The sequence below is a fragment of the Cryptococcus neoformans genome, assembly GCF_000091045.1.
Source record: "Cryptococcus neoformans var. neoformans JEC21 chromosome 5 sequence".
NCBI classification, from domain to species: domain Eukaryota; kingdom Fungi; phylum Basidiomycota; class Tremellomycetes; order Tremellales; family Cryptococcaceae; genus Cryptococcus; species Cryptococcus deneoformans.
In genome coordinates this window covers 153,655-175,967 of record NC_006687.1, presented here as the reverse complement: position 1 = coordinate 175,967, position 22,313 = coordinate 153,655, and the positions used below count along the sequence as shown (strand labels likewise).

At 48.8% G+C, this 22,313-nt stretch overlaps 9 protein-coding genes across 9 annotated transcripts; 7 read left to right on the top strand and 2 right to left on the bottom strand.

The window, feature by feature from the left end:
• The first annotated feature begins 598 nt into the window (after positions 1-598).
• On the top strand, positions 599-2,056 carry CNE00650 (cytoplasm protein, putative). The gene has a single exon (XM_570785.2). It carries the CDS (start codon positions 699-701, stop codon positions 1,965-1,967), a length of 1,269 nt encoding a protein of 422 aa, XP_570785.1. The 5' UTR covers positions 599-698; the 3' UTR covers positions 1,968-2,056.
• On the bottom strand, positions 2,010-3,207 carry CNE00640 (conserved hypothetical protein). The gene is made up of 5 exons (XM_024657152.1): positions 3,111-3,207; positions 3,005-3,056; positions 2,743-2,935; positions 2,264-2,615; positions 2,010-2,199 (listed from the first exon to the last, which is right to left on the bottom strand). Exons 1-5 carry the CDS (start codon positions 3,126-3,128, stop codon positions 2,077-2,079), a joined length of 738 nt encoding a protein of 245 aa, XP_024512842.1. The 5' UTR covers positions 3,129-3,207; the 3' UTR covers positions 2,010-2,076.
• Positions 3,208-4,073: 866 nt separating this feature from the next.
• On the top strand, positions 4,074-7,162 carry CNE00630 (conserved hypothetical protein). The gene is made up of 5 exons (XM_024657151.1): positions 4,074-4,170; positions 4,248-5,406; positions 5,456-5,707; positions 5,761-6,695; positions 6,742-7,162. The coding sequence occupies exons 2-5, from the start codon at positions 5,070-5,072 to the stop codon at positions 6,748-6,750; spliced, it is 1,533 nt and encodes a 510-aa protein (XP_024512840.1). The 5' UTR covers positions 4,074-4,170; positions 4,248-5,069; the 3' UTR covers positions 6,751-7,162.
• Positions 7,163-7,340: 178 nt separating this feature from the next.
• Positions 7,341-11,861, top strand: CNE00620 (conserved hypothetical protein). Its single transcript, XM_570778.2, has 9 exons — positions 7,341-8,026; positions 8,076-10,042; positions 10,094-10,291; positions 10,342-10,384; positions 10,447-10,784; positions 10,832-11,170; positions 11,223-11,409; positions 11,470-11,590; positions 11,664-11,861. The coding sequence occupies exons 1-9, from the start codon at positions 7,422-7,424 to the stop codon at positions 11,715-11,717; spliced, it is 3,852 nt and encodes a 1,283-aa protein (XP_570778.2). The 5' UTR covers positions 7,341-7,421; the 3' UTR covers positions 11,718-11,861.
• An 855-nt stretch (positions 11,862-12,716) lies between these two features.
• Positions 12,717-15,082, bottom strand: CNE00610 (ER-associated protein catabolism-related protein, putative). Its single transcript, XM_570776.1, has 9 exons — positions 14,924-15,082; positions 14,671-14,857; positions 14,424-14,611; positions 14,196-14,365; positions 13,836-14,136; positions 13,670-13,780; positions 13,451-13,613; positions 13,217-13,387; positions 12,717-13,137 (listed from the first exon to the last, which is right to left on the bottom strand). The coding sequence occupies exons 1-9, from the start codon at positions 15,008-15,010 to the stop codon at positions 12,860-12,862; spliced, it is 1,656 nt and encodes a 551-aa protein (XP_570776.1). The 5' UTR covers positions 15,011-15,082; the 3' UTR covers positions 12,717-12,859.
• Positions 15,083-15,387: 305 nt separating this feature from the next.
• On the top strand, positions 15,388-16,870 carry CNE00600 (hypothetical protein). Its single transcript, XM_024657150.1, has 5 exons — positions 15,388-15,639; positions 15,689-15,745; positions 15,796-15,863; positions 15,933-16,680; positions 16,774-16,870. Exons 1-4 carry the CDS (start codon positions 15,419-15,421, stop codon positions 16,454-16,456), a joined length of 870 nt encoding a protein of 289 aa, XP_024512837.1. The 5' UTR covers positions 15,388-15,418; the 3' UTR covers positions 16,457-16,680; positions 16,774-16,870.
• A 126-nt stretch (positions 16,871-16,996) lies between these two features.
• Positions 16,997-19,272, top strand: CNE00590 (conserved hypothetical protein). Its single transcript, XM_571165.2, has 5 exons — positions 16,997-18,048; positions 18,118-18,236; positions 18,302-18,449; positions 18,523-19,013; positions 19,076-19,272. The coding sequence occupies exons 1-5, from the start codon at positions 17,063-17,065 to the stop codon at positions 19,147-19,149; spliced, it is 1,818 nt and encodes a 605-aa protein (XP_571165.1). The 5' UTR covers positions 16,997-17,062; the 3' UTR covers positions 19,150-19,272.
• Positions 19,273-19,647: 375 nt separating this feature from the next.
• CNE00580 (glutathione peroxidase, putative) lies at positions 19,648-20,704 on the top strand. Its single transcript, XM_570772.2, has 5 exons — positions 19,648-19,880; positions 19,947-19,996; positions 20,067-20,208; positions 20,296-20,432; positions 20,511-20,704. The coding sequence occupies exons 1-5, from the start codon at positions 19,758-19,760 to the stop codon at positions 20,614-20,616; spliced, it is 558 nt and encodes a 185-aa protein (XP_570772.1). The 5' UTR covers positions 19,648-19,757; the 3' UTR covers positions 20,617-20,704.
• Positions 20,705-20,837: 133 nt separating this feature from the next.
• On the top strand, positions 20,838-22,273 carry CNE00575 (hypothetical protein). Its single transcript, XM_024658509.1, has 5 exons — positions 20,838-21,330; positions 21,467-21,607; positions 21,726-22,014; positions 22,102-22,112; positions 22,176-22,273. The coding sequence occupies exons 1-5, from the start codon at positions 20,945-20,947 to the stop codon at positions 22,183-22,185; spliced, it is 837 nt and encodes a 278-aa protein (XP_024514361.1). The 5' UTR covers positions 20,838-20,944; the 3' UTR covers positions 22,186-22,273.
• Positions 22,274-22,313: the final 40 nt, after the last annotated feature.

Genomic DNA, 22,313 nt, shown 5'->3' with positions numbered 1-22,313 from the left:
ATAGCCGCAGATACCTCTCTGGCTAGGTTCCCCATTGCATGAGAATAATCAGGATTGAGGATTGCCGGTGCACAATGATTGCACTTGTCTGTTGCACATCAATAATCGATACTCATTCCTGCAACCGGGGCACGCCAGTTTCAAATGAAGTTATGCCATGGGACAGGGGAAGATGAAGAAGCGTGAACAGAAAGAGGCAAGCTGGCCTGAAAAACCCATACATTCATAAAAGACACATCAAGCCCCAGTAAAAATCTGTATCGAGACATTCAGCACCCGACTCTCATACCACGTAGGCAACGAGAGAAGGGTTTCCTAATAGTTTCGAGACACTAATCCGTCCGTCTAGTGAATCTCCATGAGCACCCCTAGCGCGTAGAATAATCTGACGTAGGAGCATGGCAGATGGAAAACCATGTTTTTTGATCTGAAGAGAAAAGAAACAAGAGTTGCGAATTCGGTCTCGTTTTTATGCGAAGGACGGCGGAATTTGGCGGAGATATAATCATATTACGTAAAGCAGGGCTTGAGTGGGGTTTAAAATGATGAGGTCACCACCAGGTCTTTCATCGTGAATTTTAAATTTCCTACATATGAAGTTCATCATGCTTGTCATGCTTGTCACAACATCCACCTAACGGCTGCAAGGTGTATATCTGAGCTTTCCTGCCACTCCCTAAAGGTTCAAATCTATCATCATGACCCATAGATCACGCTCCGGCGGTCCCCTTAAGAAACACGGTGGAAAGAAACAACAGACGCACACCCGCAAACTGCACCACCCTCCACCTCTTCGATCCGAGACACCCCCACTTCCTGTCCCTGACAACCTGCCTCTTCCCCCCGCGGAGGGGCCATTCAACCCCCCAGACTCTGAGCTTCTTGCTCTTATTCACCGCGCACTCCATTCCACTCTCTCGTCCGACGAGTTCCAACCCACGATTCAGAAAATTAAGGGGTTGTTGTATGACAAGAAATGGTTAGAGGTCTTTTGTGGGCCGGAAGGGTTACTAGAAAGTTATGCAGGGAGATGGGTGCCTAGCAGGGCGGCTTGTTTTAGGGAGTTGATGGGCCAGCTGGTTGGGGAAGTTTTTGATGGAGAGGGCGATGTGGATCAGCAGCTTGGACAATTGAGTTTGGGAGGTGATGAGAGTGATAAAGATGAGGAAGAAGCGGAGGAAGAAGGACAGGAGGAAAAGGGGGAAGATAAAGAAGGATCCGAAAAGGTGGGCAAGGAGGCGTCTGGCAACGCTTCACCCGCCGAAAAACCGACACATCACATTTTATCTTTAGGAGGTGGAGCAGGCTCCGAGCTTCTCGCCATCTCCGCTCTCATCCGCTCCACACTTCTAGCTCGTCCTCGCTCCCACCCTTCCTGGACGTGGACAGGCATCGACATTGGTAACTGGCATAATGTGCTAAAAAAACTCGAAGGTGCTGTTCGAATGGATTGGGAGATTACTGAGGACATGCTGGAAGTTGAGTATGTGAAGGGAGATTTGATTGCTTCCATTAAGCCCACCGCAGCAAAAGAGGGGGAGAAAGAAGATGGTGATGGGGAGATCATGGAGGGAATTGCCTGGGGTCCCATTGATTGGAAGGGACTTCTTACTCGCAAATCACCTGCACTCATCACATTATTCTTCACTCTCGCCGAACTTCTCACCCAGTCTCGGCCATTGACCCTTTCCCTATTCGCTACGCTGACTACGCAATGCAAGCCTGGTACTCTGTTCCTCATTGCCGACTCTGCTTCTGACATTTCCGAATTTGCCATCGGTTCAGAAGGGAGAAAATGGCCGGCGTGGATGGTGGTAGATGCGATGCTGACAGGAAAGGGGAAGGGCTGGGAGAAAGTGCGAGGAGAGGACAGTAGATGGTTCAGATTTGAAGAGGGAGTGGGAGCTGGTTGGGCTTGTAAATTGGAGAACACAAGATATTGGTACAGATTGTACAGACGGGTGTAGAGTTTGATAGAGCAGGCATACATACATCATTTGCACATTAGAATCTTCCGTACATGTATGTAAGCACATCTGGTATGAGCTATTCCAACTCCCCAAAAAAAAATTCCAATCAACAACCATTATTCTGAACAAAAGAGTAAAGACCCTCGTTGGTACACGTTTCGCCACTTTTCAAAGCAGGCGCAGACTTTTCGCTGAAAACTTTTTCTCGTTGGTCAATCTCTTCCAGCAACTGCGAAGATGACATTTTGGTCAGCGAAGGCACACGTTAGTTAAGACAAGCGACAAAAACTCACGCGAACAAACTCCTCCGTCCCCATAGCACCAGACGCGGCGTACTTGTCTTGGAACACGAAGAAGGGTACACCCGTTACACCCAAATCCCTCGCGGTCCCATAAGCCTTTTTCACCTCTTTATCACACTGTTTCCCGTCCAGCCACTCCCTCGCGGCCTTCTCATCAGGGAAAATACCGTGCTTGACAGCCAAAGAGGTGAGCCATGGTTTGTCAGATGGGTGCTTAGCCTCAGAATGGAAGCCGGTAAAAATGTCGAGGACAAGAGGTAATTGGGCAGAAGGGCGGTGACAAAGTGCGTAGGTTTGAAGACGATGGGCGAGTTGGGTGGAGGAGATGTTGCCAGAGAGATCGCTAGAGATATTTTTTTGTCAGCTCCCAGTTGTCTATTACTTTCTCCTTGAATTTCCGTGCTCATCTCCAATCGCGGTGGCAACACCTCCCAGACGCTACCAAAAGACATATGTCATGGCAGACTCACCATTTGCATCCCACAGCCTCGTACTTGGCTGGTAACATGGACAAAATCTGCGCAGCCTTCTCTTCTCCAAACTTGGTAACATAAAACTGTTTTCGTGGAATAGGTTCTTCTGTCAAGCCGGAGTTGAGTTCATAAGGAAGGAAACGAATGTTGAATTCAGCATCGGGATGGGTGACCTTGTACTTGTCAATGGCTAATCGAGTGGCAATAATGCTGCATTAGGATAAGCTTGCACAAGACAGAGATTGTTAAAAAGGCGAACCGGCCAGTAATTGCTTGACACCAATCAAGCAGAAAGGGCAGATCACATCTGACTGTGGGAGCGTGAGCTACTACTCCTGTTTCGCCATTTTAATGTTAGTACGCACTGTGACATCGATCTTCATTGTGGGTTGTTGAAGAAAGAAGAAGGGGAAATGGCTGTTAGCTACTTAAGGGGCTCCCTTAACGAGGATGCTTAAAATGGAGGCGACTGCCCGCTGGGCACACTACTGATTTGTCATCGGTTCTTACAAATAATAGAAGATGCGTCATCATTTAATAATACAGCAACAACAACTGCTGATAAAGATGGCACATCATCACGCTATCGCAAGTTATGTCGGTCATTCCCGATGGAACTTTTACATCCTTCCTCCTCGGGCCCGCCCGGGGGAGTAATTCCCGAAGTGTTATTCGCTCAAGACAAAGGAAGAGAGATGATCAAGGCTTCACAACGGGTTAATGGACAGAGTACAGACTGCAGAAAGCCTCTACCAGACGCGGCTCATCCGTGAGTGCAACAACGACGAAGTCGTGATCAATCCGTTCGTCGTCGTAGCGCGCATGCTGCAGGTCCTTTTCCTCTTCTCCGGTTGACTTCCGAGCTCAAATGAAGTACGACTCTATCTGCTGCGCAAAACGGTTCATTGCACTTCCTTCCGGGAAGTCGGTCTTCTTTCCATGGTCACGCATCATCCTTCGCCTTCGGTCGTCCGTTCGTTCTGTTCTCAATTTTCTTCTTACACTCAGCGTTTTTTGACTACATAGATGGAAATTCATTCATTGAGCGACCGAGGCTGGTAGCCGACGTCTTATCTTTTTTGTCCACCGTCCGTCCCGCCTTTGGAACCCCAAGAAACTTAGTTGCGGCGCTTGCCTTGCTGTAAGATTGCATAATAATACTTAGTTAGAAGGAAAGAAGAGCCCTGCCGAATGAACGAATAGAGGGTGTTGTTGTTGAAGTTCATCTATATATTACTTTGCAGGCATATTAATTATGTTTAAGAGTCCACAGCGCCTTCGTCATTATTTATAACAGGAAGAGACAGTTGACAGACTTGGCTCAAAAGGTTCAAAATTTCAATTGCAAGGGTGCGGTAATGCGGAATCTGCGACTGGAAAAGTGACAACGAAGTAATAAGCAGGGGCTATCGGAAGAAAACAATTGTAAGCAAGCTAGGGCCTTAAACTGAGATAAAACAATGTGGGAGGAAGATTACACCATTACTGAGATCCTGTGAAAGGTCAAACTTCTTCATCATTCATTTTCCATCCTTCTTTGGTCTACAGCCATGGTTAACCATCCTTGAACAACAGTTCATTAACAATTTATCCGGTGGGTACGAAATTACGGAAGGTCTAGACTTCAGGTGAGCTGGAGGAAAACAGACCATAAGCGAGCCGACATCAACACCGCACATACCCATCGAAACTCGAGACAAAAGACCATGCTATGTTCCCACTGAGCCCTCCAAGAAAAGGCCTCGCGACTTTGTACAGATCGATCCAAGGCCTACTCAACATACTTTCCCCTTCCCCATCTAAGCATGTTCCCTACTTCCTCTCTCCCTTCGCCTCCATTGTTCTCCAGGCCGGGCCACGGCAATGATATTAGCGACTGGCAACAAACAACACGCCCAGGCTCATGCCGCCCATCCTTTACGCCTCTTCTGGAACACAGTGCGCCTCCTTTCGCGTTGACATCTGACGCTCTTTTGGGTCGAGCAAATTATTACTTATGCCAGGTAAGGGTCAGCGTCTCATGTCCGCGCTGAACCATTGTTGCCCATAATCCTCGTACTGTTTACTCATTTAGCAATGAACAACCCATTGCACCCCGCCAACCCGCCATCCAAGCATGACAGTCTGCTGCGAAACGTTATCGCATTGTATAACTGTTGTCTTCCATAGAAATTTTCGCTCTTTTTAGTTTGCAACGCTTATTTATGACTCACTGACCACCTCGGTTACCGGAAGAACTCGCCAACGATCATCGACAGGATCGAATGCCATAAGAACGAGGTATTAGACAATAAACCTACATTCTTTGCACCCGCAATATAATTATGCCCCCTCTTCTTCCCTCTCTCCTCCTTCCCCTTCTCTTAATCCCATCCCCCTTTGCCCGACAGATCACCGTCAAGAACTCATGCTCGTCCACTATTTGGCCAGGTATGCACACCGGCGGAAGTTTCATACCCGACCAAGCGACAGGTTGGGAACTTGCGGCTGGCGGCCAGACTGAATTCACCGTGCCAGAAGATTGGACAGCAGGACGGATCTGGGCTAGGACTGGGTGTGTCGTTCAGGATGGTGTTTTCCAATGTTTGACTGGCCAGTGTGGTTCAGGGGAAAATGGGGACATCACTTGTGAAAATTCAGATCAGCCACCGGCAACTTTGGGTGAGTAGTCCAGCCTGGAGGTAAGAGACATATAACTTACCAAATCTAGCCGAATTCACTCTTATTCCCGGGAAGGAAGACAACTATGACATCTCTCTCGTTGATGGCTTCAATATTCCGCTCAACATCATCCCATCCATTTCCACCTGCCCCCAACCGCAATGCCAAGTAAATATCAACGTCCTCTGTCCGCCTTTGTTGAGGACATCACTTGATCAGAAGGGGGTAAATCTAGGTTGTATTGCCCCTTGTAATAGGGGGTTCGGTCAGGAGCTCTATGGCAATAGAGCATGCTGCACTGGTAAGTCAACCATCCTTTATGTCTATAGCTTGTCAGCTAAGATAGCGCAATAGGGGCGTACGCCGATTCCGCCCTCTGTCTAGCCTGTGGTGTTGATTACTATGCGCTTTTTAAAGATAACTGCAATACTTCCTACGCGTATGCCTACGACGAGAAATCCCACACAGCCCTGTGGACATGCGGTGGTTCTCCAGACTATATTGTTGAGTTTTGTCCTGCGGGTTCCGACTATATTGGCGCAAAAGAAGCGTCAACCAAATATGTAAATGCCACCGCGACGTGTTCGAGTATGGCCACTACATTTAGCACGGCATTTAGTGTCGGTCCAAGCCCGACAAGTATCGCAACGATAGGGGAGCTGGATGTTGTTGCAACAGTTGCAACCGGGGTGGACGGGGCTGCTGCTATCCAAATTGACGAGACAAGTGCGGCGAGTAGCGGCGCAACGACAATTGCTACTACTGTCACCGCTACTCAGACGGCTGCAGGCATTGTAGCACAGGCTATGTCGAGCTCGGTCGCGACAGCGATTACTGCGCCGGTCCAGACTTCTGTTGTTATCGCCGCTCAGTCTTCCGTTGTGAACGCAGCCCATTACCTAGAGCCAGAGATGGACTTGGTCGCTGAAACAACGTTGACCACGCCTACCATAGTCCCATCGTCCGATGGTTCTGAGTTCATAGCTGTTCAGGCTACATCTGCGGCAGAGGGGCAAGGTTACACCAGCGTAGAAATCTTCACAGTGTATGGCGGTTCCACATTATACGAGGTCATCCATGGTGTAGATGGAAGCGGTTCAGAGGCGACAAACACTGCAGGTTCAGTGATTGCTACGCAGGCGTCACAGACGGATTCGGCTTGGGTAGCGGCGGAAAGGACAGGTACCGAGCCTGGAGACGACATGCCTTGGAGTGGACATCGATGGGGAGAAGGAAATTGGCTGAGCGCTGTACCGACCGGAGCGAGTGATAATTCCCATAAGAAAAGAGTGAGTCCGGCGTCGATGATGGTGATGAATTAATCTTGTTCGGCAGGTGATTTAAATCGCAAAATGAGAACTGCTGCTGCTGTTGGAAACTGAGCTGATTTGTTGTTATTTTAGGCAATCAGAAGGGCATAAGAGTTAGACATCGAATGTAGCCCTGTATACTGTCGCTACGCTGTGATGTTGCTTAGATAGGGATACTAAGAACAATAACAACGTCCTCGGCATCGATTTCCACTTCCGTGCATGCCATACCGTCTTGTATATTTCCGGCGGTTGTATTATTACACCCTTTCTGTAAGAATTTGTTATTTTTTATTTGTTCAGGCGGCGGTCTTCACCGTCCTCGAATGGGTGTGCCCGGCGGCCATTCATCAGTCGCCAGCAGGAAAGAAAGCTTAATCTAGGTGCTCATAGCGCAAATCTCCACCAAAAGAGTTTCATTTGAAGAGATGTATTTTGACTTCATGTGCTACGCATCGGAAGAATGAGAGCGAGATAATGCAGTTGAACTGAGCTCGATAATCGATAAAAGGAGAGCCAAAAAAGGGAATAGCCAGATCTGGGATGTCATCATTTACGCATTTCGGGCATTTTATTGTCATTGTTTCCGCTTTCGCAGCTCAACTTAATTGTCGAGAATTCGCATCTCTTGCATTCAAGGTATCTTCGTTCGTCTTCTCTTACATCTTCGCATCTTTATTGAATGCCTGGGAGCTAGGCTTCAACATGTTTAAGAACAAAGGTCCATCTTTATCTCCAGATACCGACTACACAAGGAATCTTCGCGAGACTACTTTTTACAGATATGGCCAGCTTCGCTCCCTCGGTTTCACTGGAGAGGTGACTGCGCTTGCAGTTGACCCTGTACTCTCTCTCTTCGCCATAGGCACTTCTAACGGTATGGTCCACTGCTATGGAGCTCCCCCTTTTCAGTTCACTCTTCCGGTTTCACCAATCTCGTCTTCCGGTCCCGCACATGTTATCAAATTCCTCCTGTTCCATCCAGGTCATAACAGGATTATCGCTATTGATGATGGCAACACAATCCACACCTATACGCTCGAGCACATGACGGATCATCCGAACCCTTCTCTACATCCGCCGCTTCCCATGAAGGAGATCGCGTATACTCTATGGGGTACTGTGACTAGTGTAGAGCAACCATTGCCTTGTCATACCCATTTGTTCTTGACCGTGAGAGACGGAACGACTTTGACTTGGGATTTGAGCAGGAGGGGTTTGGGTAACTGGAAGATTGGGAATTGCTGGCAGGATTATGAGGATAGAATGATAAGGAGTGGTGTACCTGGAAGAGAAAAGACCCTTGGAGGGTACGTAAAGTTCTGCGGTGTAGGGCGACCGACTGACGTCTATCCTCAGGCCAATGGCAACTTGCTTAGCTATGAATCCTCGGGATCTCAACATCATGCTGATAGGATACGAAGGAGGCGTCGTTGCATGGGATATGCAGAGGAACATGGTCGTCAAGACGTTCGAAATGATTCTCCCACCTGGTGCTCCAGGAGGCGGCTCCTATCAGGATGCTGACGGATCCCTCTGGACAGAACGCGCACCATCAGTCACCTTCATAACCTGGCGTCCCGATGGTCTTGTTTTTGCTGTTGGTCATGTGGATGGGTGCATTGCGTTTTGGGCGTTCTCCGAGTCTGACAAGCCGTTGATGGTGCGCACAATCACGCACGAGGATGTCAATGTTGCCGATGCCGAAAGTCTGTTGGAATCTGGTGCTTTGCCTAGTAAGGATAAAAAGGTGGAAAGGGATCAGAATGGGAATGCGATTGTCTCTGCTGTGTCGGCGAATAGGGAACCAATCTACAAGATGGTATGGGCGAGCTTTCCCGATCAGGCCAGCTTGAAAGCTCTTATATCTGCTCAGGGAACTCCACAGGCAAGAGAACCGTTGACCAATGCCACAGTGGAGCTTGCGGAGCGGGGTGAAACGCTTTTGTTGATTTTGGGTGGACAGAGTCCTGGGGACAAGCCAGGGATCAACATTTTGCAATTCCCTGCCTATAAACCTCCTATCAACGCCAGTTCCAAATCCCCTTCGGAAAGCATGCCTCTTCAGGAACGTTACGCTTTCCGTGACTCTCTTTTACCTACTGGTAGCTTCAACTGGCTTACTCGGACCCCCCCTGAAGACTTCATCCTCATCCCTCGAAGTAACCCTTACTTCAATCTCTCACATGACCCCATCAGCATCGTCATCTCTCTCGCTCCTGATCCCTCAATTCCCGAGATCAAGCAACCTTACGCGACACGTAGTCTTGAAGCGTGGGTATTTCCACCACCGCGGTCTGATGTTGCACCACCCTCGTCCGGAAGGAAGAACTACATCCAGCCAGGAGCGGGCGAAAAAATCGTTGCAATGACACCAGCACCCATCACACCCCCTGCACCTATGTCACCCCGTGCTGGTGGCGGCTGGCGGCTACCATGGTCCATCCGCACACCCTCACCAGCGCTTAGTATCCCCCCCGCAGCATCGCCTGACACGCCTGTCAGTGATATCAGTGGTCTCAGCGGTATCACGACTAACTTTCAACGATCTGCGAAGATGCGAAAGCAGCTTTCGTTCCCTTCTACCGTTTGGTCTGGCGCCCTCTCTGTCCTAGGCACCGAGCTGTATGCGCTGAGCACTCCAGTGTTTAAACGACTCATAAGCTGGACAATCGAACATGCCGGCGAGGAGGAAATGCCGAGATTGCCATTGCGAGGTGGTCTAGCAGTTCCAGATCTCCAATCGCATGGGGCGCCAGAAGTCATGGTCGCCAAAATGGAAAGCTATCGTATCCTCGTCACTTATCACGCAGATGGTACGGTAAGGTTCTGGGACGCTTCTCCACATATTCTCATCTTACCGACGCCCCTCCGATTTGAGTTCCCCAATCCTCTCCCTCACTTGACCATCAACACCGGTAATTACCTGAAACATCCAGACGTCTCCCATCTCCCTCTCGCTCAGTTGTGGTTGAACGATAGATCTAAGGTCAGGATCAAATCAGTACACCTCGCAAGAGAGGCTTTGGAATGTGTAATTACATTTACGACAGGCGAAGTCCTCGTGACAAAGTTCCAGAAGGCCAAGACATCGACGGATGACGATAGATATCAGGAGATATTGAATAGGGGAGGGGATCAGGTTGGGGAAGAGACTGAGGGAAGTTATTTTCCGCCACAGCCAAGGCAACAAGGGAAGAGCGAGTGGGTAGAGGAAGTATTGGAGATTGGACATTTGGCAAAGCCCAACACAGATGGATTCAAGCCTGTAGCCATTTTCACAACGAAGCAGGGAGAGCCTATTTCTTGCGCAGTATCTGACATTGGTGAGCACACGGAACAAGTCTGCGCTCCCGAATGCTAACGTCTGCAATTAGGTTTCATCGCTGTCGCATTCTCTAGCAAATCGCTTGCGATAATTGATATGCGAGGCCCGGATGTCATTTTGAGGGAAGGGTTCGATGAAGATGGTGCAATGATGAAGAAGAAAAAGAAGAAGGGAAATATCCAGAACGTTTTGCCAGAGACCTCTGTCGTGGGGTCACTGAAATGGACAGTGTCAGGAATGGGAGGAGGTAAGTCCTCGCTGGATGAGCTGCATTTCTGGACGCTGACCACTCCATAGACATGGTTAATAGACCGAGACTGATAGTATCTTACGTTAAAGGGTGGGTGCATAGTCCTAATTGTTTGGTGTGTTCAAAGATCACGCTGCTAATCTTGGCAATAGCTTGACAAAAATCTACGCTCTCATCAATGTTCTAGGTGAATGGGTCGTCGAGGCCAAACCCCCCACATTCACCAATGATTCCCTTTTCGGACCGATCGCGTCTTTCGTCCTCGATCCAATGACAGGTAATGAATTGGCTACAAGTGCCACTGCCCTACAAGCAGCCATGCAAGAGCCTACAGATTATGGGAAGGGAAAAGAGGCATCAGTCCACTGTCTTTGGATTGCCGCGTCTAAGAAGAGTATTAGATGTGCCATAAACTTCAGCGGAGAAAGAATAGCAAAGGTCGAGCTGGAAGATGAGGAGTTATCTAACGTTTTCTACGTTACCAGGCATGGTGAGTTTGATGAGGAATTATCGCCGCATCGACTTACAGAGCTTTAGGTCACAAGATCATCATTGCTGTGACGACTACCGGCTCCGCACTAGTTTACACCGTCCCCTTCCTCCAATACATCACCCGTATAAATCTTTTCTTCGGACCCCAAGGACGTTCCAGTGGCAAATTGTCCATAGACGACCGTTCTGGTGACTTTGTTGAGTATAGCGGCCCTCTCGATATCAACCTGCGGACATTCTTCCACTTCCGCAAACCGTTACCGCCTCGTATCGATCCTTGTGCACACAAGAAAGCCATACCGCCACAACCACAACCAGTCAATGCAGGAGTGATCTCTTGGATTTGGGGCGCAACTCTGACCGGTGCTCAACTCGATGCTCTCAGTACGTCTCTATCACTTTTACTCTTCAACAATCTACTAATCACGACATGTAGTTGGAGGTCCATTGAGAGCTCCCCCTCCAAAAGCCCCAGCGGGCCCTCACAAACCTCTCATCTCATGGGGAAAGCCGGAAGAAGAACCGGAAAAGCCACCTCAGCTCCCATCCAATACATTGCCGAATCGAACAGCTGTTAAGAAAACGAAGGCGCCAAAAGCGCAGGAGGGTGAGAGACAAGATGTGTATGTTTTCTGTCGTGCCCTTGTTTTTTGACCTAGCACTGATTCCGGCGTGGCTCACAGGTACACGGAAATGACAAACGCTATATCGTTGCGAGGGGATGTTCTCGATATGCTCGGAGAGTCACTGAACAACGTCTCGACATCTGCAACCCAATATCTTGGTCAGGCAAAGAACGCAGCTGTACGTTTAAAAATATTCCATTACGTTCGACTTCACCTTAGAGATTCGTATACTGATTATTTTATGTTCATAGATGAAAGAGACAGCGAAGGCAGGGGCGAAGGGTATATTCGGCAAGTTGTTGTAACAAGTAGTTTTTAACAAGACTTTTAGTGTAGTTTTATCTCTGGTTATCTACGACTGGTTTTTCATCTCTCTGCTGGTCCAGTTATCTATTACATCTTTATGCTTATATATTTTATTCACGGTCATGAATAAATAAATGTCTTGTCTTTCAGCAATTCATTCGCTTGCTTATCACTACCTGTGCAAAACAATTCACACTTTGCTAACTTTTCCTTGCTGTAAAATCCATTCGCTTCCCTGTTCATTCCCCTCGCCTCTCGCTCCCTCTGGAATCGTACCGAAACTGATCAACCGCTGCAACGTCTGCCTACTCTTGTACTCCTCTTCACCCTCCCCCTCTGTGCGCTGCGAGAATAAAAGCCCAGTAAGGGTCTCCAACTCTTCTGTAACCCTCTTCTTTTCTTCCTCTTGTCCATACAACTTTACCCCGCCCCCGCCTGGTAAGGACATCCCTTCGTCGTCTTCACTATCTTCATTGTCTCCTCCGGCAGGACCGGTGGTCTGCGTCTGACGACGACTCCCTACCCCAGCCCAGGAGATGGAGGTTTTGACAGGTAGGGTAGATGTCCACGTAGGACAGGTGAGTTTGGCCCATTCGATGATAGCAGCTGATCTAGCGCCAGAGGGTGTTAGAGAGGGGTTGTTCGCCGCGAGAATGGACGTGGTTGACGTGAGATTGAATGACGACATTTTTTCCGTTCTTTCTTGGTTTAGTTTGATGGATGGGATCTGATGCTAAAAATCATCCGGGGAGGTAGTTAACTGTTTATATGGCTGCCAAGAGTAGGCGATGGAGGGTTGATTCGGGTCGGAATTTTGTGATTGCGTATCGGTAAACAAAGTCATCCTTTGTGAGCAATATCAGGTCCGAAAACTTCTCACTTCACGCTTCACGCTTCTCATACTCCGATAATTTTCGAAAATGGTTTATAAGTTATTAGCACTGAAAGGGTTAGCAACGAAAGGAGCAGATTTTCAACCAGACGCGATCATTGTAAGAACAAAAACGAAAAACACTACATGGCAGCTCAACTAAACCACTCGTTAAAAAAAACGACCTTACAGACCGCTATCGAAACGCAGCAGCTTATAACTGCTCCTTCTTCTTCTTCAGCTCCAAAGGGTGGGCTGGGGATCTCCACTTTACTCTTTTGTAGACCTAGTAACCCTCTTCTTCGAGCCCTCAGCAGGAACCTCCACACCAGCCTGATCGAGGGCCTTCTTCTCCTCCTCACCCGCGGGAGCAACGGGAGCTACAGCCTTGGTCTTTACGGTAGTCTGCCTGACCTTGGTAGGAGCGGAACCAATAAAGCCAAAGAGCGCAAGAAGCATACCGAGGAGAGTGAAGACCGCTGCGGCGAGACCGGCGGCGACTTCAGGCATTTGCTTGACGGCTTGGGCAATGTCAAAGGTGGCAAGGTCTGGTTGTGAGAGATTGAGTTGTCAGCGCGTTGGCTCGAGGTGGGGGACAGGGGGAAGGAGTGGGAGATGGCAACTTACGAAGGAACTCGTAAACCTTGAGCTGGACCTTTTCAACAAGAGAAGAAGGCTCCTCCAATTCATCCTCATTTGAGCCCTCAGCCTCCTTCTCGATAGGCTTCTTGACGTGGTAAGTTTCCTCAGCAAACTTTTTGGCCTGAGCAGCGTCATGGCCAATGTACAAGTTGTCGACTATTTCCATTGGTCAACATTTTACACACTTTGTTACAAGAATGAGATTCAAAAATGACTTACAGAGGATGTCTTCGGTCATGGTCCAGAGCTCGATACCGACACCGCCAATTTTGGTAAAGTCAGAGGGGTGAAGGTCCTCAAAGAAAGCAGGGTTGGCAATCTTTCGGGGGGCCCAGGGGCCCTTGTACTCGGGGTTGGGGATCCTGGGAACAGTCCATTTGCCCTGCTCAAGAGTTAGCGGGTGTGGACTTGCAACGAATAGATGATGGGGCGACATACCTTGTAGTCGGGGTTCCTGATCTTAGGAGCAGTCCAAGGACCACAGCCGGAAACGTCCTCACACTTGGGGTTGGGGACCATAGGAGGGATCCAGTCACCGTCTTCCTCGTCCTATTTTTTCATCAGGTTTGTCCTTGTTCCGTATTATGAAGAACGATGCACTCACATCCCACTCTTCAGGCTTCTCAGCCTCGGGGTCAGGAATGGTCTCGGGCTCCTCTTCGAGCCAGTCCTCGGGCTTGGTGGCGGAGGCATCAGTGATCATCATAGGAGCATCCTCATCCCAGTCGTCAGGCTTGGTAGCAGTGACGTCTTCGATTTCTGCTTCATCGACCCAAGTCTCGGGCTTGAAGTCCTCGGGGTCATCAATCTCCTTGGGGGGGTTGACCGCAGGATCAAAGTCTTCCAGCAAGCTACCCTTCCTGACAGACTCATCATTGATGAGGATCTCAAAGGTCTGGTCAGGGCTGATCTTGAAGTTAGCAAACGAAGGCTAAAACACTCGTTTAAAGGAAAGAGGGCTTACTTGGTGATCAAGGTATAAAGAGCGGTGGTCTTGGTGATCTTGGGGGAAGGAGGGTTCTTCAAGTGCTTCTCTTCCCATTCACCGGTAAGAGGGTTCTTGTGTCGGAAGATGAAGTGAACCTTGTTGGTGGAACCACACTTGTCGGGACCGAACATGATGGTGAAGGGGGTCTGCAGATGTCTTAGCACGCGCGCTCGTCATCCTACTTCCTTTTGATAGCCGACTCACCTTGTCAGTGTAATCCTCACCAGCACGAAGGCCTTCGTCTTGTTGGTCGGTCAACAACTTGATATAGGCGCCACCGCACTCGAGACCCTTTTGAAGCTTGACCTCGTATTGAACGACGAGGGACTTGCCCTTGGGGTCAATGGGTTCGGTGAAGAGAGTGGAGATGGCGTGGTGGGCAGCCTTGGTCTCTGCACATATTTGTCAGTGACATAACTACAGAAAGACGCAAGAGGATGGAAAGACGTACTCAAAACGAGACCCTTGTCACCAGGGATACCGGGGTAAACCTCGGGTTCCTCAACCTCCCACTGACCCACATAAGAGAAGATCTCGTCGCCGACGGGGGTCTGTTTGGTAGCTCGAGAGACGGTCCATCGAGAGTCGGGGATAGACTCGATGAACTGCTCGATGAAGGGCGCGGTGAGAGAGGTGGGCTGAAGCCAGACAAAGGAAGTGAGCTGGGCTTGTTCCAATCACGTTTCTGACACGGGAAGACGTACATGGAAGACAGTCTGGTCTGCAAGGGCGCCAGCGGCCATGATGAGGGCACCGGTACCAGCTACTCCAGCAACGTTCTGGGGACGCATTTTGATGTTGTGAGTATGAGATGTGGACTGAAAGTAAGAGTTGTGGAATGCGGGGGAAAAGGGGGATGGGATGAATGGAAGACGAGATTGACGCCGCAACGGCAACCGTCGACGTGGAAGATACTCGGGTGACACCACCCAGAATATTCTGCCGCAGCCCAGTTTCAGGTTCTGGTTTTGGACGACCCGGCAAACTGTGCACGCCCATATAACAAACTGGGCCGCTAAATGGGCCGTTTAAGGGGAAGATTCCAGGAGGCTGTGTTACGTCAATGCATGTTTACGTAACACATGGCATCGGCGAACAACAACGAACGGCAGCGACGCATGACGGAGGGCACATGTTGACCTCGTTCTCATCTCCATCTATTCCACTTTCCTATTCCCATTTCCACAATTTCCCCAGCCATGTCACCCAACGCAACCTACGCATCTACACACTCTCACCCTTCCCATATCGACATCCCCCCAGCCTCAGGGCCCCCACAAGTCGCTGCGGACGACCTTGTTATCACTCCCGATGACGGCTATACCCCGAGTGCGGCCAAGCCACCGCCTGCGAGAGGTATATTGAAGAACCCGTTGAGCGATAGTATTGGGCCTGATGGCGAGCGTATTGTTGGCGAGCAGTAAGTGTTTCGCATGAGGTTTGATTAGAGTATAAGTTGATGGCAGCAGCTTGCAGTGGGATGAGGCGAATATTGCTTTGACAGAGGTCCAGAAGGATTCTCTCATGTAAGTTATTTTTGCATATGTAGAATCAAGCCAGTACCGACACCTTGCAGGAAAATCGATGAACCAAAGACACCTTATGTACGGTATGATGCCATAAACGACCAAGTTCTTGCAAATGGTTTGTCACCTCGTTCTCGCATTGCAATTCGCGTCTACTCTTCTTTCTGACTATCATATATGTTTGCAGACAGCGATGTCCCTAGCTTTGACTTGGAAGACGACAAAGCACCTCGATCACCTACTACCCCTCTAAGTCCTCGAAACAGTATCGGTATCAGCCCCGATCAAGTTGCTCGAAACACACTTATGAACTCTCAACCACCTCGTCGTCCATCATCATCCACCTCTACTTCCTCGCGCTCTCCATCCTTCTCCCTCCCTTCTAAAGATCACCCCGTTCGACCGGGATCATCTTCCCCACGCACTTCAACGGGATCGATTCACAGTGCTAACGGCAGTGTCGGTGGTATGGAGCTGGGGGCAACAGCAGCGAACACGGCAGCCAACAGCGGAGAAGTATTTTCGGATTCCGAAGAAGAAATGGATGAGGAGACGAAAGCGAGGCATAAGGAATTTGAGAAGAAGAGGAATAGTCATTATTCCAAGGAGGCGGCGTTTGCTATGAGGAAGGCAAAGGAGCTGCTTCAAAAGGAGGAGGAAGAAGAAGAGGACGAGGGGAATGCGAAAGAAAAGATGGATCTGGATGAGTAGGTGGGTTGAGCAGGTTGGATGGGAGGTTGATTTTCTTGTGATTCATTTTTCGCATGACTTTTATTATTATTATTATGACAAAGCGTTGTTCCATACCATATATCATGACTGATCTATCCTTATGTAACGGGTCTGTTCCTGTACTATTGCAGTAATCTCTCGATTTGTCAAAGTATCTATGGAAGTGCATTGGGGCGGCGGTGAAAGGTCGCTTGGTGGTGGTGGTGAGTTTCTTCTTCATCACTGAGATCTTCTCTCTAACCCCGTCGACACCATTAAACAACTAATCGTTATTTATTCTCTGAAATATGCGCTAGGTCTTCAAACTGCTCTCAAGGCTGTATGCAAAGACCAGAACAACAGAAAACAGACCAACAAAGGACGACCGGAGGAGAACGAAGAACGAAGTAAGGCAATAATCTTTGTTAGCCGGCGGGGATGTCCGTGTTCCTGAACGCGATATGTTTTTCCCAAAATTTCAATTCTCCACCAGCCGGTCACTCCGGTCGCTCACCGTTCATCTCTTTCTCTGTCTCACGTATTTCCCAACACTTTTCCCCTTACTCAAAACAATCTGCAAGCAAACAGAAAAAAAGAAGCATCAGTATGTCTGCCGAAGAGCTCGTTGCCAGTCCCAAATTGAGCAAGGAAGAGAAGAAGGCTCGTAAGGAGGCAAAGAAACTCAAGAAGGCTGAGAAGGCAGCCAAGGAGGCTGCTGCCCAGGAAGGTGTCGCCACTGAGGAAGTGAAGGAGGAAGTCAGAAAGAAGGACAAGAAGGACAAAAAGGAGAAGAAGGACAAGAAGAGGAAGGAGGTTGATCAGGAAGAAGCCGAGAGCCCTTCTACCTCTACTGCTGCTACAGAAGAGCCACCCAAGAAGAAGAAAAAGTCCAAGGATGCAGACTCGTCCGAGACACCTGTCTCTACCGCAACTCCCACCGAGTCTGAAACTCCCGCTCTCTCCAAGAAACAGCAAAAGAAACTTGCCAAAGCGTCTGCCGCCGCTGCTGCTACCTCCTCCGCCGCCGCCATCCCCGCCCCTACCGTCCCCACCACCTTCACCGCGGAACACAACACCTTCCTCACCTCGAACAACATCACCCTCACCCCTTCCCTCTTTCCTCCTCTTCTTTCCATCCGCGACTTGCCAATCAACTCCAAACTTCAACCTTTCCTTAACAAATTCGAGAAACCGACTCCTATCCAAGCATGTTCATGGCCTGCATTGTTGAGCAAGAAGGATGTGGTCGGTATCGCCGAGACTGGGTCGGGTAAGACCTTGGCGTTTGGTGTTCCCGGAATCAACCTCCTCTCCCAGTTGCCACCTGTGACAGGCTCTAAGAAGGGAAGGGGTCAAGTACCAGGACAGATCCAGATGCTCGTTCTCGCCCCCACGAGAGAGTTGGCGCAACAGTCGCACGAGCACCTTTCGGCGTTTGGAGAGCAAGTGGGGTTGAAGAGTGTTTGTATCTTTGGTGGTGTGGGGAAAGATGGGCAGGCGAGGGAGTTGAGTCAGAAGGATACGAGGGTGGTTGTTGGTACTCCGGGAAGGACTTTGGATCTTGCTGATTCAGGAGAGCTGGATCTTTCCAGGTGAGCAGTCTATCTTTTGTGTCAAGTATTGGCTTGGTGGGAGGAAGCTGATGGCGTATGGGATTGAAGTGTTTCATATCTTGTGTTGGACGAAGCCGACAGGATGCTTGATGCTGGTTTCGAGAATGATATTCGCCGGATTATCGCACACACACCTGGCCACAAGGAAGGTAGACAAACTGTCATGTGTGAGTTTCCCCTGTCCCCTGTCTACAAAGTGAATTTTACATCCTGACGGTCCGTGGCAATCAAGTCTCCGCTACCTGGCCCGAGAGCGTGAGGCGACTTGCTAGCACCTTTTTGAATAACCCTTTGCGTATCACTGTTGGCAGTGATGAGCTTTCCGCGAACAAGAGGATTGAGCAGATTGTCGAGGTGCTTGACAATCCCCGTGACAAGGAGTATGTAGAACTGGTAACACAAACTAGATATTTTCTTGCTGACTCTGACCTTTTATTTTCAAACTTATCGTAGTTTCCGACTTACCCACCACCTCAAAGCCCACCTTAAGGTTCACCCCAATTCCAAAACCTCTCCCACCCGTATTCTCGTCTTTGCACTGTACAAAAAAGAAGCTCAACGTCTTGAATACACCATCCGCCGAGCCGGCTACGCCGTCGGCGCTCTCCACGGCGATATGACTCAAGAAGCCCGATTCAAAGCCCTCGAAGCGTTCAAGACTGGTCAGCAAAATGTCTTGGTCGCTACAGACGTCGCCGCGCGAGGTTTGGATATCCCTGATGTCGGGTTGGTCATCAATGTCACTTTTCCCTTGACGACGGAAGACTTTGTGCATAGGTGTGGTCGTACAGGTCGAGCGGGCAAGACGGGTAAGGCGGTGACGTTCTTCACGGGTGAAAACCATGAGAAATCTCTGGCGGGTGAGTTTATGAGGGTATTGAGAGATGTTGGTGCGGAGATTCCCAAGGAGATGGACAGGTTCCCTACTACCATCAAGAAGAAGGGTGAGTTTTTGTTCCTTCGATCCAATTTCACCGTCGGATTATGCTGACGGGAACGGCTTAAGAACATGGATCATACGGTGCTTTCTACAAGGAGACTACGAACGCTCCTGCGCCTACCAAGATCACTTTTGACTAAGAAAATTGCATTTTCTGTTTTCCCGGCTTGTCGTTTTCTGGCATTTCTGAATTATCTTGTAGACATTAATCGTACGAGATAGACTAGACTTTCTTTTGGTGTATGAATCATCCTTCTTCGTTCTTCTTCCATCCTTCCTTCCATCCTCTCTGCGTCGTTGTCTGTGCGGTGGCCGGCGATTCATGACTCGCGGTTATTTGTCAGCGACGGGGAGTGTCCGTGCGGGTGTGCCTGAGAGTCATCGCCGCCGTTATGACGATCTCCGGGTTTCCAGGGGGTCTCGATCGACCGACACTTTTTGGTGCTTGTTCGCCACTTCATTTTTTGGCCACTCCAAATTGTCGTGCCATGCAGCGCTCGTTAAACGTAGCCCGTTGGCATGGTGCATGGATTATCGTTGTGTCGAGTGTCGGTTTACCGGTAAAGAGAGTCCAGAGTTCAGAGCTTACGCGTTATATATAAGACCGCTGTAGACTCGCCAACTCCTTTCATGACCTCGCCGCATTTAACACCAGTTTGGAATCTTATCTCTTCATCATTTTCCCGTCTTTTGAACAGACACTTGCATATTCAAACTACCAGATCTTTACATTCACCACCAATCCAACATGACGTTTTTCGACAGCATCGCCTCCAAGTTTGGTTACGAATCTCTCCCAGGGGACGTTGCCAACAAAAGCTTCTACGATTTGAAAGCCAAGCTGCCTGGGAGCAAGGGTGATTTGGACTTTGTAAGTACTCCTTTTTTTCATCGTATCATCCGGATAAGGGAATAAGTATTGATAGAGTCTGTGCAGTCTACTTTGAAAGGCAAGGTTGTGTTGATCGTCAACACTGCTTCCAAATGGCAAGTCTTTTCCTTTACAAACATCCGTTGAAACCAGTATAAGATCTGACTTGTGCTTTGGTGTGTGTAGTGGTTTCACTCCCCAGTATACCGGCCTTGAAGAGCTCCACAAGACTTATGGAGATAAGGGTCTCGTCGTCCTTGGTTTCCCTTCCAACGAGTTTGGAGGACAAGAGCCTGGCTCTGACGATGATATCGCCCAGTTTTGTACCGTGAGTCATCAGTCATTCTCCCGCCACATCTCGCCTTTCGACGTATGATCCAGTGGGTAATGACTGACATCAAACCGTTTATTGTAGCTCAACCACGGTGTCACTTTCCCGCTTATGAAGAAGTCTGAAGTGAACGGAAAGAACATGAATGAGGTCTTTGCGTGGTTGAAGTCTCAGAAGGGAGAGAATGTTGGTGGTCTTGCCGGGACCACTGCTATCAAGTGGTACGTCCGTGCTTCCTTTTTTTCCTTTGAAAACATACTGCCATATCAGTCAGAGTTGACATCCGAGTTTTTGCATAGGAACTTTACCAAATTCCTTATCAACAAGGAGGGCAAGTGTGTCGGCCGATATGGCTCTTCCACCAAGCCCGAGAAGCTCAAGGAGGAAATCGAGAAGCTTCTTTAAAGGCGTCAACTGTAATGTGAAACAGAAGTGAGAGTAGTAGATTCGATATTCTATCATTCTATACATTAAATGTATCTCCTCGTAATACATGTCTTTACGTAGCTTTGATACTGTTTTCTAGAATTCCAAGATTCAATGTTGCGTAAACTGCAGGTTTGAACAATTTGTCAACATGAGTGCCTGGTCCGTGCGCATCTCTTGACTCATCTATTCTAAAGCACATCATCCATCAATAAAATTCGCATTCTTCTCTCCCGCTGCCATCTCCTCTTTTTCTCTCTCTTTTTTCAATAACAACTCTTCATCTGTCATGGTTTCATAGCCTCAGATGTCCCACCCATTCTCCCCCGCTTTCACGCCCCATCCAGCAGAGGCTTCCCTCCCGCCGCTCCGTACCCCTGCACCTCCCAACCCTACTACTACGACTCCTGTCGGGCAATCTCCGGAATCAGATCAACCTCATCCCTATATCCATCCTGATTTCGGTGTCAACGCAACGGCAGTCAACTATCATACCACTACAAATACCAATGTCCACGGACGAGGGCAAGAACAAGGGCAAGGAAAGGGCACAACCACAAGCTTTAGCGTGCTAAGGACCCAAGCTGGCGGTAGCGGGTTTGATGACTGGGAAGGAGAGTATGAACGGCAAACGAATCGGGCGTGGGAGGAAAAGGTAAAAGCCGATCTGGAAGGTTGGAGGGGTGGACATGGGCAAGTCTCAATTCTTCTGGTTTTGGAATCAAATCACGAGAGGTGAAGAGGCTAACTTTTTTCTTCTGATGATCTGGTTCTATGCTGTGACATGATTATTTTTGTTGTTGTTTTCGCTATCATTACCATTATTCAGGACTCCACGATCATCGTACCCTCATTCAGCGCTCCCGCCCATGTCGTATTTCCATCAACCCGTCACTGGAGAAATTGGGAAACACCTGCCGAAGGAGATGGTGAGGATTGAAAGAGATTGGAGCGGCGGAGAAATGTGTCAGTGCGTACACTCTCCAGTTTTGGGAAATATTACAAGGAGAGAGCTGGGAAAAGGGGCTGATGAACGAGCAAAACTTGCATTGAATTGGCGTTTGGATTCTTTTTTTATTTATTTGTAGATTCGAAACCATCTTCCCGCTGGAACTAGAAGGCCGTATCCAGCCTTCCGAACTATCTTCCTTCCTCAACGCCATCAATACCAAGTTGGCAGAAGCTTACGCTATGACCCCTAATATCACTGATAATCTCATTGCTGTCGCCACCCTGTGGACAAGTTTATTATGGAAAACAAGCCATTTTGAGAAGAAACTGAGAGAAGTGGAAAAGATGATTGGGGATGCGAATAAAGAAATGTTTAACAAGGCGGGGTTGAATGTGTTGTCCCCAAGGGATGTGGCTTTGCAGTTTGTGAGTCTCGTCTTTTTTTGTTTGTTTTGTTTTGTTTATCGTCTTTCGGGAACAAGTTGCTGATGAAAGCTATCTTGACCGTTACAGCTGGAGATTGAGTGAGTCGAACATTTCGATTTCTTTTTGCAAGTAGTTCCTCCTCGTTTTAACGTTCACAACAGGTACTATTAGCTCTTCCATATAATATACACGACCACGTACAAGGTAATCTCAGGCGACGAATGACAATGTGTATTTAGTATCGTTATCTATATAACCCAGCATCAAATAATACCCTCATGTAATATGGATATGTGCAG

Excerpts from the sequence above, each read along its gene's own strand:
- CNE00650 (XM_570785.2), top strand. The coding sequence starts at position 699 with ATGACCCATAGATCACGCTCCGGCGGTCCCCTTAAGAAACACGGTGGA.
- CNE00640 (XM_024657152.1), bottom strand. Across the intron at positions 2,936-3,004 it reads TGTCAAGCAATTACTGGCCG|CCATTGACAAGTACAAGGTC; the intron begins GTTCGCCTTTTT and ends CCACTCGATTAG. Across the intron at positions 2,616-2,742 it reads GAGGCTGTGGGATGCAAATG|CGATCTCTCTGGCAACATCT; the intron begins GTGAGTCTGCCA and ends AAATATCTCTAG.
- CNE00630 (XM_024657151.1), top strand. The coding sequence starts at position 5,070 with ATGCCCCCTCTTCTTCCCTCTCTCCTCCTTCCCCTTCTCTTAATCCCA. Across the intron at positions 5,407-5,455 it reads TCAGCCACCGGCAACTTTGG|CCGAATTCACTCTTATTCCC; the intron begins GTGAGTAGTCCA and ends TACCAAATCTAG. Across the intron at positions 5,708-5,760 it reads CAATAGAGCATGCTGCACTG|GGGCGTACGCCGATTCCGCC; the intron begins GTAAGTCAACCA and ends ATAGCGCAATAG.
- CNE00620 (XM_570778.2), top strand. The coding sequence starts at position 7,422 with ATGTTTAAGAACAAAGGTCCATCTTTATCTCCAGATACCGACTACACA. Across the intron at positions 10,043-10,093 it reads TTGCGCAGTATCTGACATTG|GTTTCATCGCTGTCGCATTC; the intron begins GTGAGCACACGG and ends GTCTGCAATTAG. Across the intron at positions 11,171-11,222 it reads TGCTCAACTCGATGCTCTCA|TTGGAGGTCCATTGAGAGCT; the intron begins GTACGTCTCTAT and ends CACGACATGTAG.
- CNE00610 (XM_570776.1), bottom strand. The coding sequence starts at position 15,010 with ATGCGTCCCCAGAACGTTGCTGGAGTAGCTGGTACCGGTGCCCTCATC. Across the intron at positions 14,858-14,923 it reads CAGACCAGACTGTCTTCCAT|CCCACCTCTCTCACCGCGCC; the intron begins GTACGTCTTCCC and ends GTCTGGCTTCAG. Across the intron at positions 14,137-14,195 it reads CTTTATACCTTGATCACCAA|CCCTGACCAGACCTTTGAGA; the intron begins GTAAGCCCTCTT and ends CTTCAAGATCAG.
- CNE00600 (XM_024657150.1), top strand. The coding sequence starts at position 15,419 with ATGTCACCCAACGCAACCTACGCATCTACACACTCTCACCCTTCCCAT. Across the intron at positions 15,746-15,795 it reads GTCCAGAAGGATTCTCTCAT|GAAAATCGATGAACCAAAGA; the intron begins GTAAGTTATTTT and ends GACACCTTGCAG. Across the intron at positions 15,864-15,932 it reads CGACCAAGTTCTTGCAAATG|ACAGCGATGTCCCTAGCTTT; the intron begins GTTTGTCACCTC and ends ATATGTTTGCAG.
- CNE00590 (XM_571165.2), top strand. The coding sequence starts at position 17,063 with ATGTCTGCCGAAGAGCTCGTTGCCAGTCCCAAATTGAGCAAGGAAGAG. Across the intron at positions 18,049-18,117 it reads GGAGAGCTGGATCTTTCCAG|TGTTTCATATCTTGTGTTGG; the intron begins GTGAGCAGTCTA and ends ATGGGATTGAAG. Across the intron at positions 18,450-18,522 it reads GACAATCCCCGTGACAAGGA|TTTCCGACTTACCCACCACC; the intron begins GTATGTAGAACT and ends AACTTATCGTAG.
- CNE00580 (XM_570772.2), top strand. The coding sequence starts at position 19,758 with ATGACGTTTTTCGACAGCATCGCCTCCAAGTTTGGTTACGAATCTCTC. Across the intron at positions 20,209-20,295 it reads ATATCGCCCAGTTTTGTACC|CTCAACCACGGTGTCACTTT; the intron begins GTGAGTCATCAG and ends CGTTTATTGTAG. Across the intron at positions 20,433-20,510 it reads GGGACCACTGCTATCAAGTG|GAACTTTACCAAATTCCTTA; the intron begins GTACGTCCGTGC and ends GTTTTTGCATAG.
- CNE00575 (XM_024658509.1), top strand. The coding sequence starts at position 20,945 with ATGTCCCACCCATTCTCCCCCGCTTTCACGCCCCATCCAGCAGAGGCT. Across the intron at positions 21,331-21,466 it reads GGTTGGAGGGGTGGACATGG|GACTCCACGATCATCGTACC; the intron begins GCAAGTCTCAAT and ends ACCATTATTCAG. Across the intron at positions 21,608-21,725 it reads AGCGGCGGAGAAATGTGTCA|ATTCGAAACCATCTTCCCGC; the intron begins GTGCGTACACTC and ends ATTTATTTGTAG.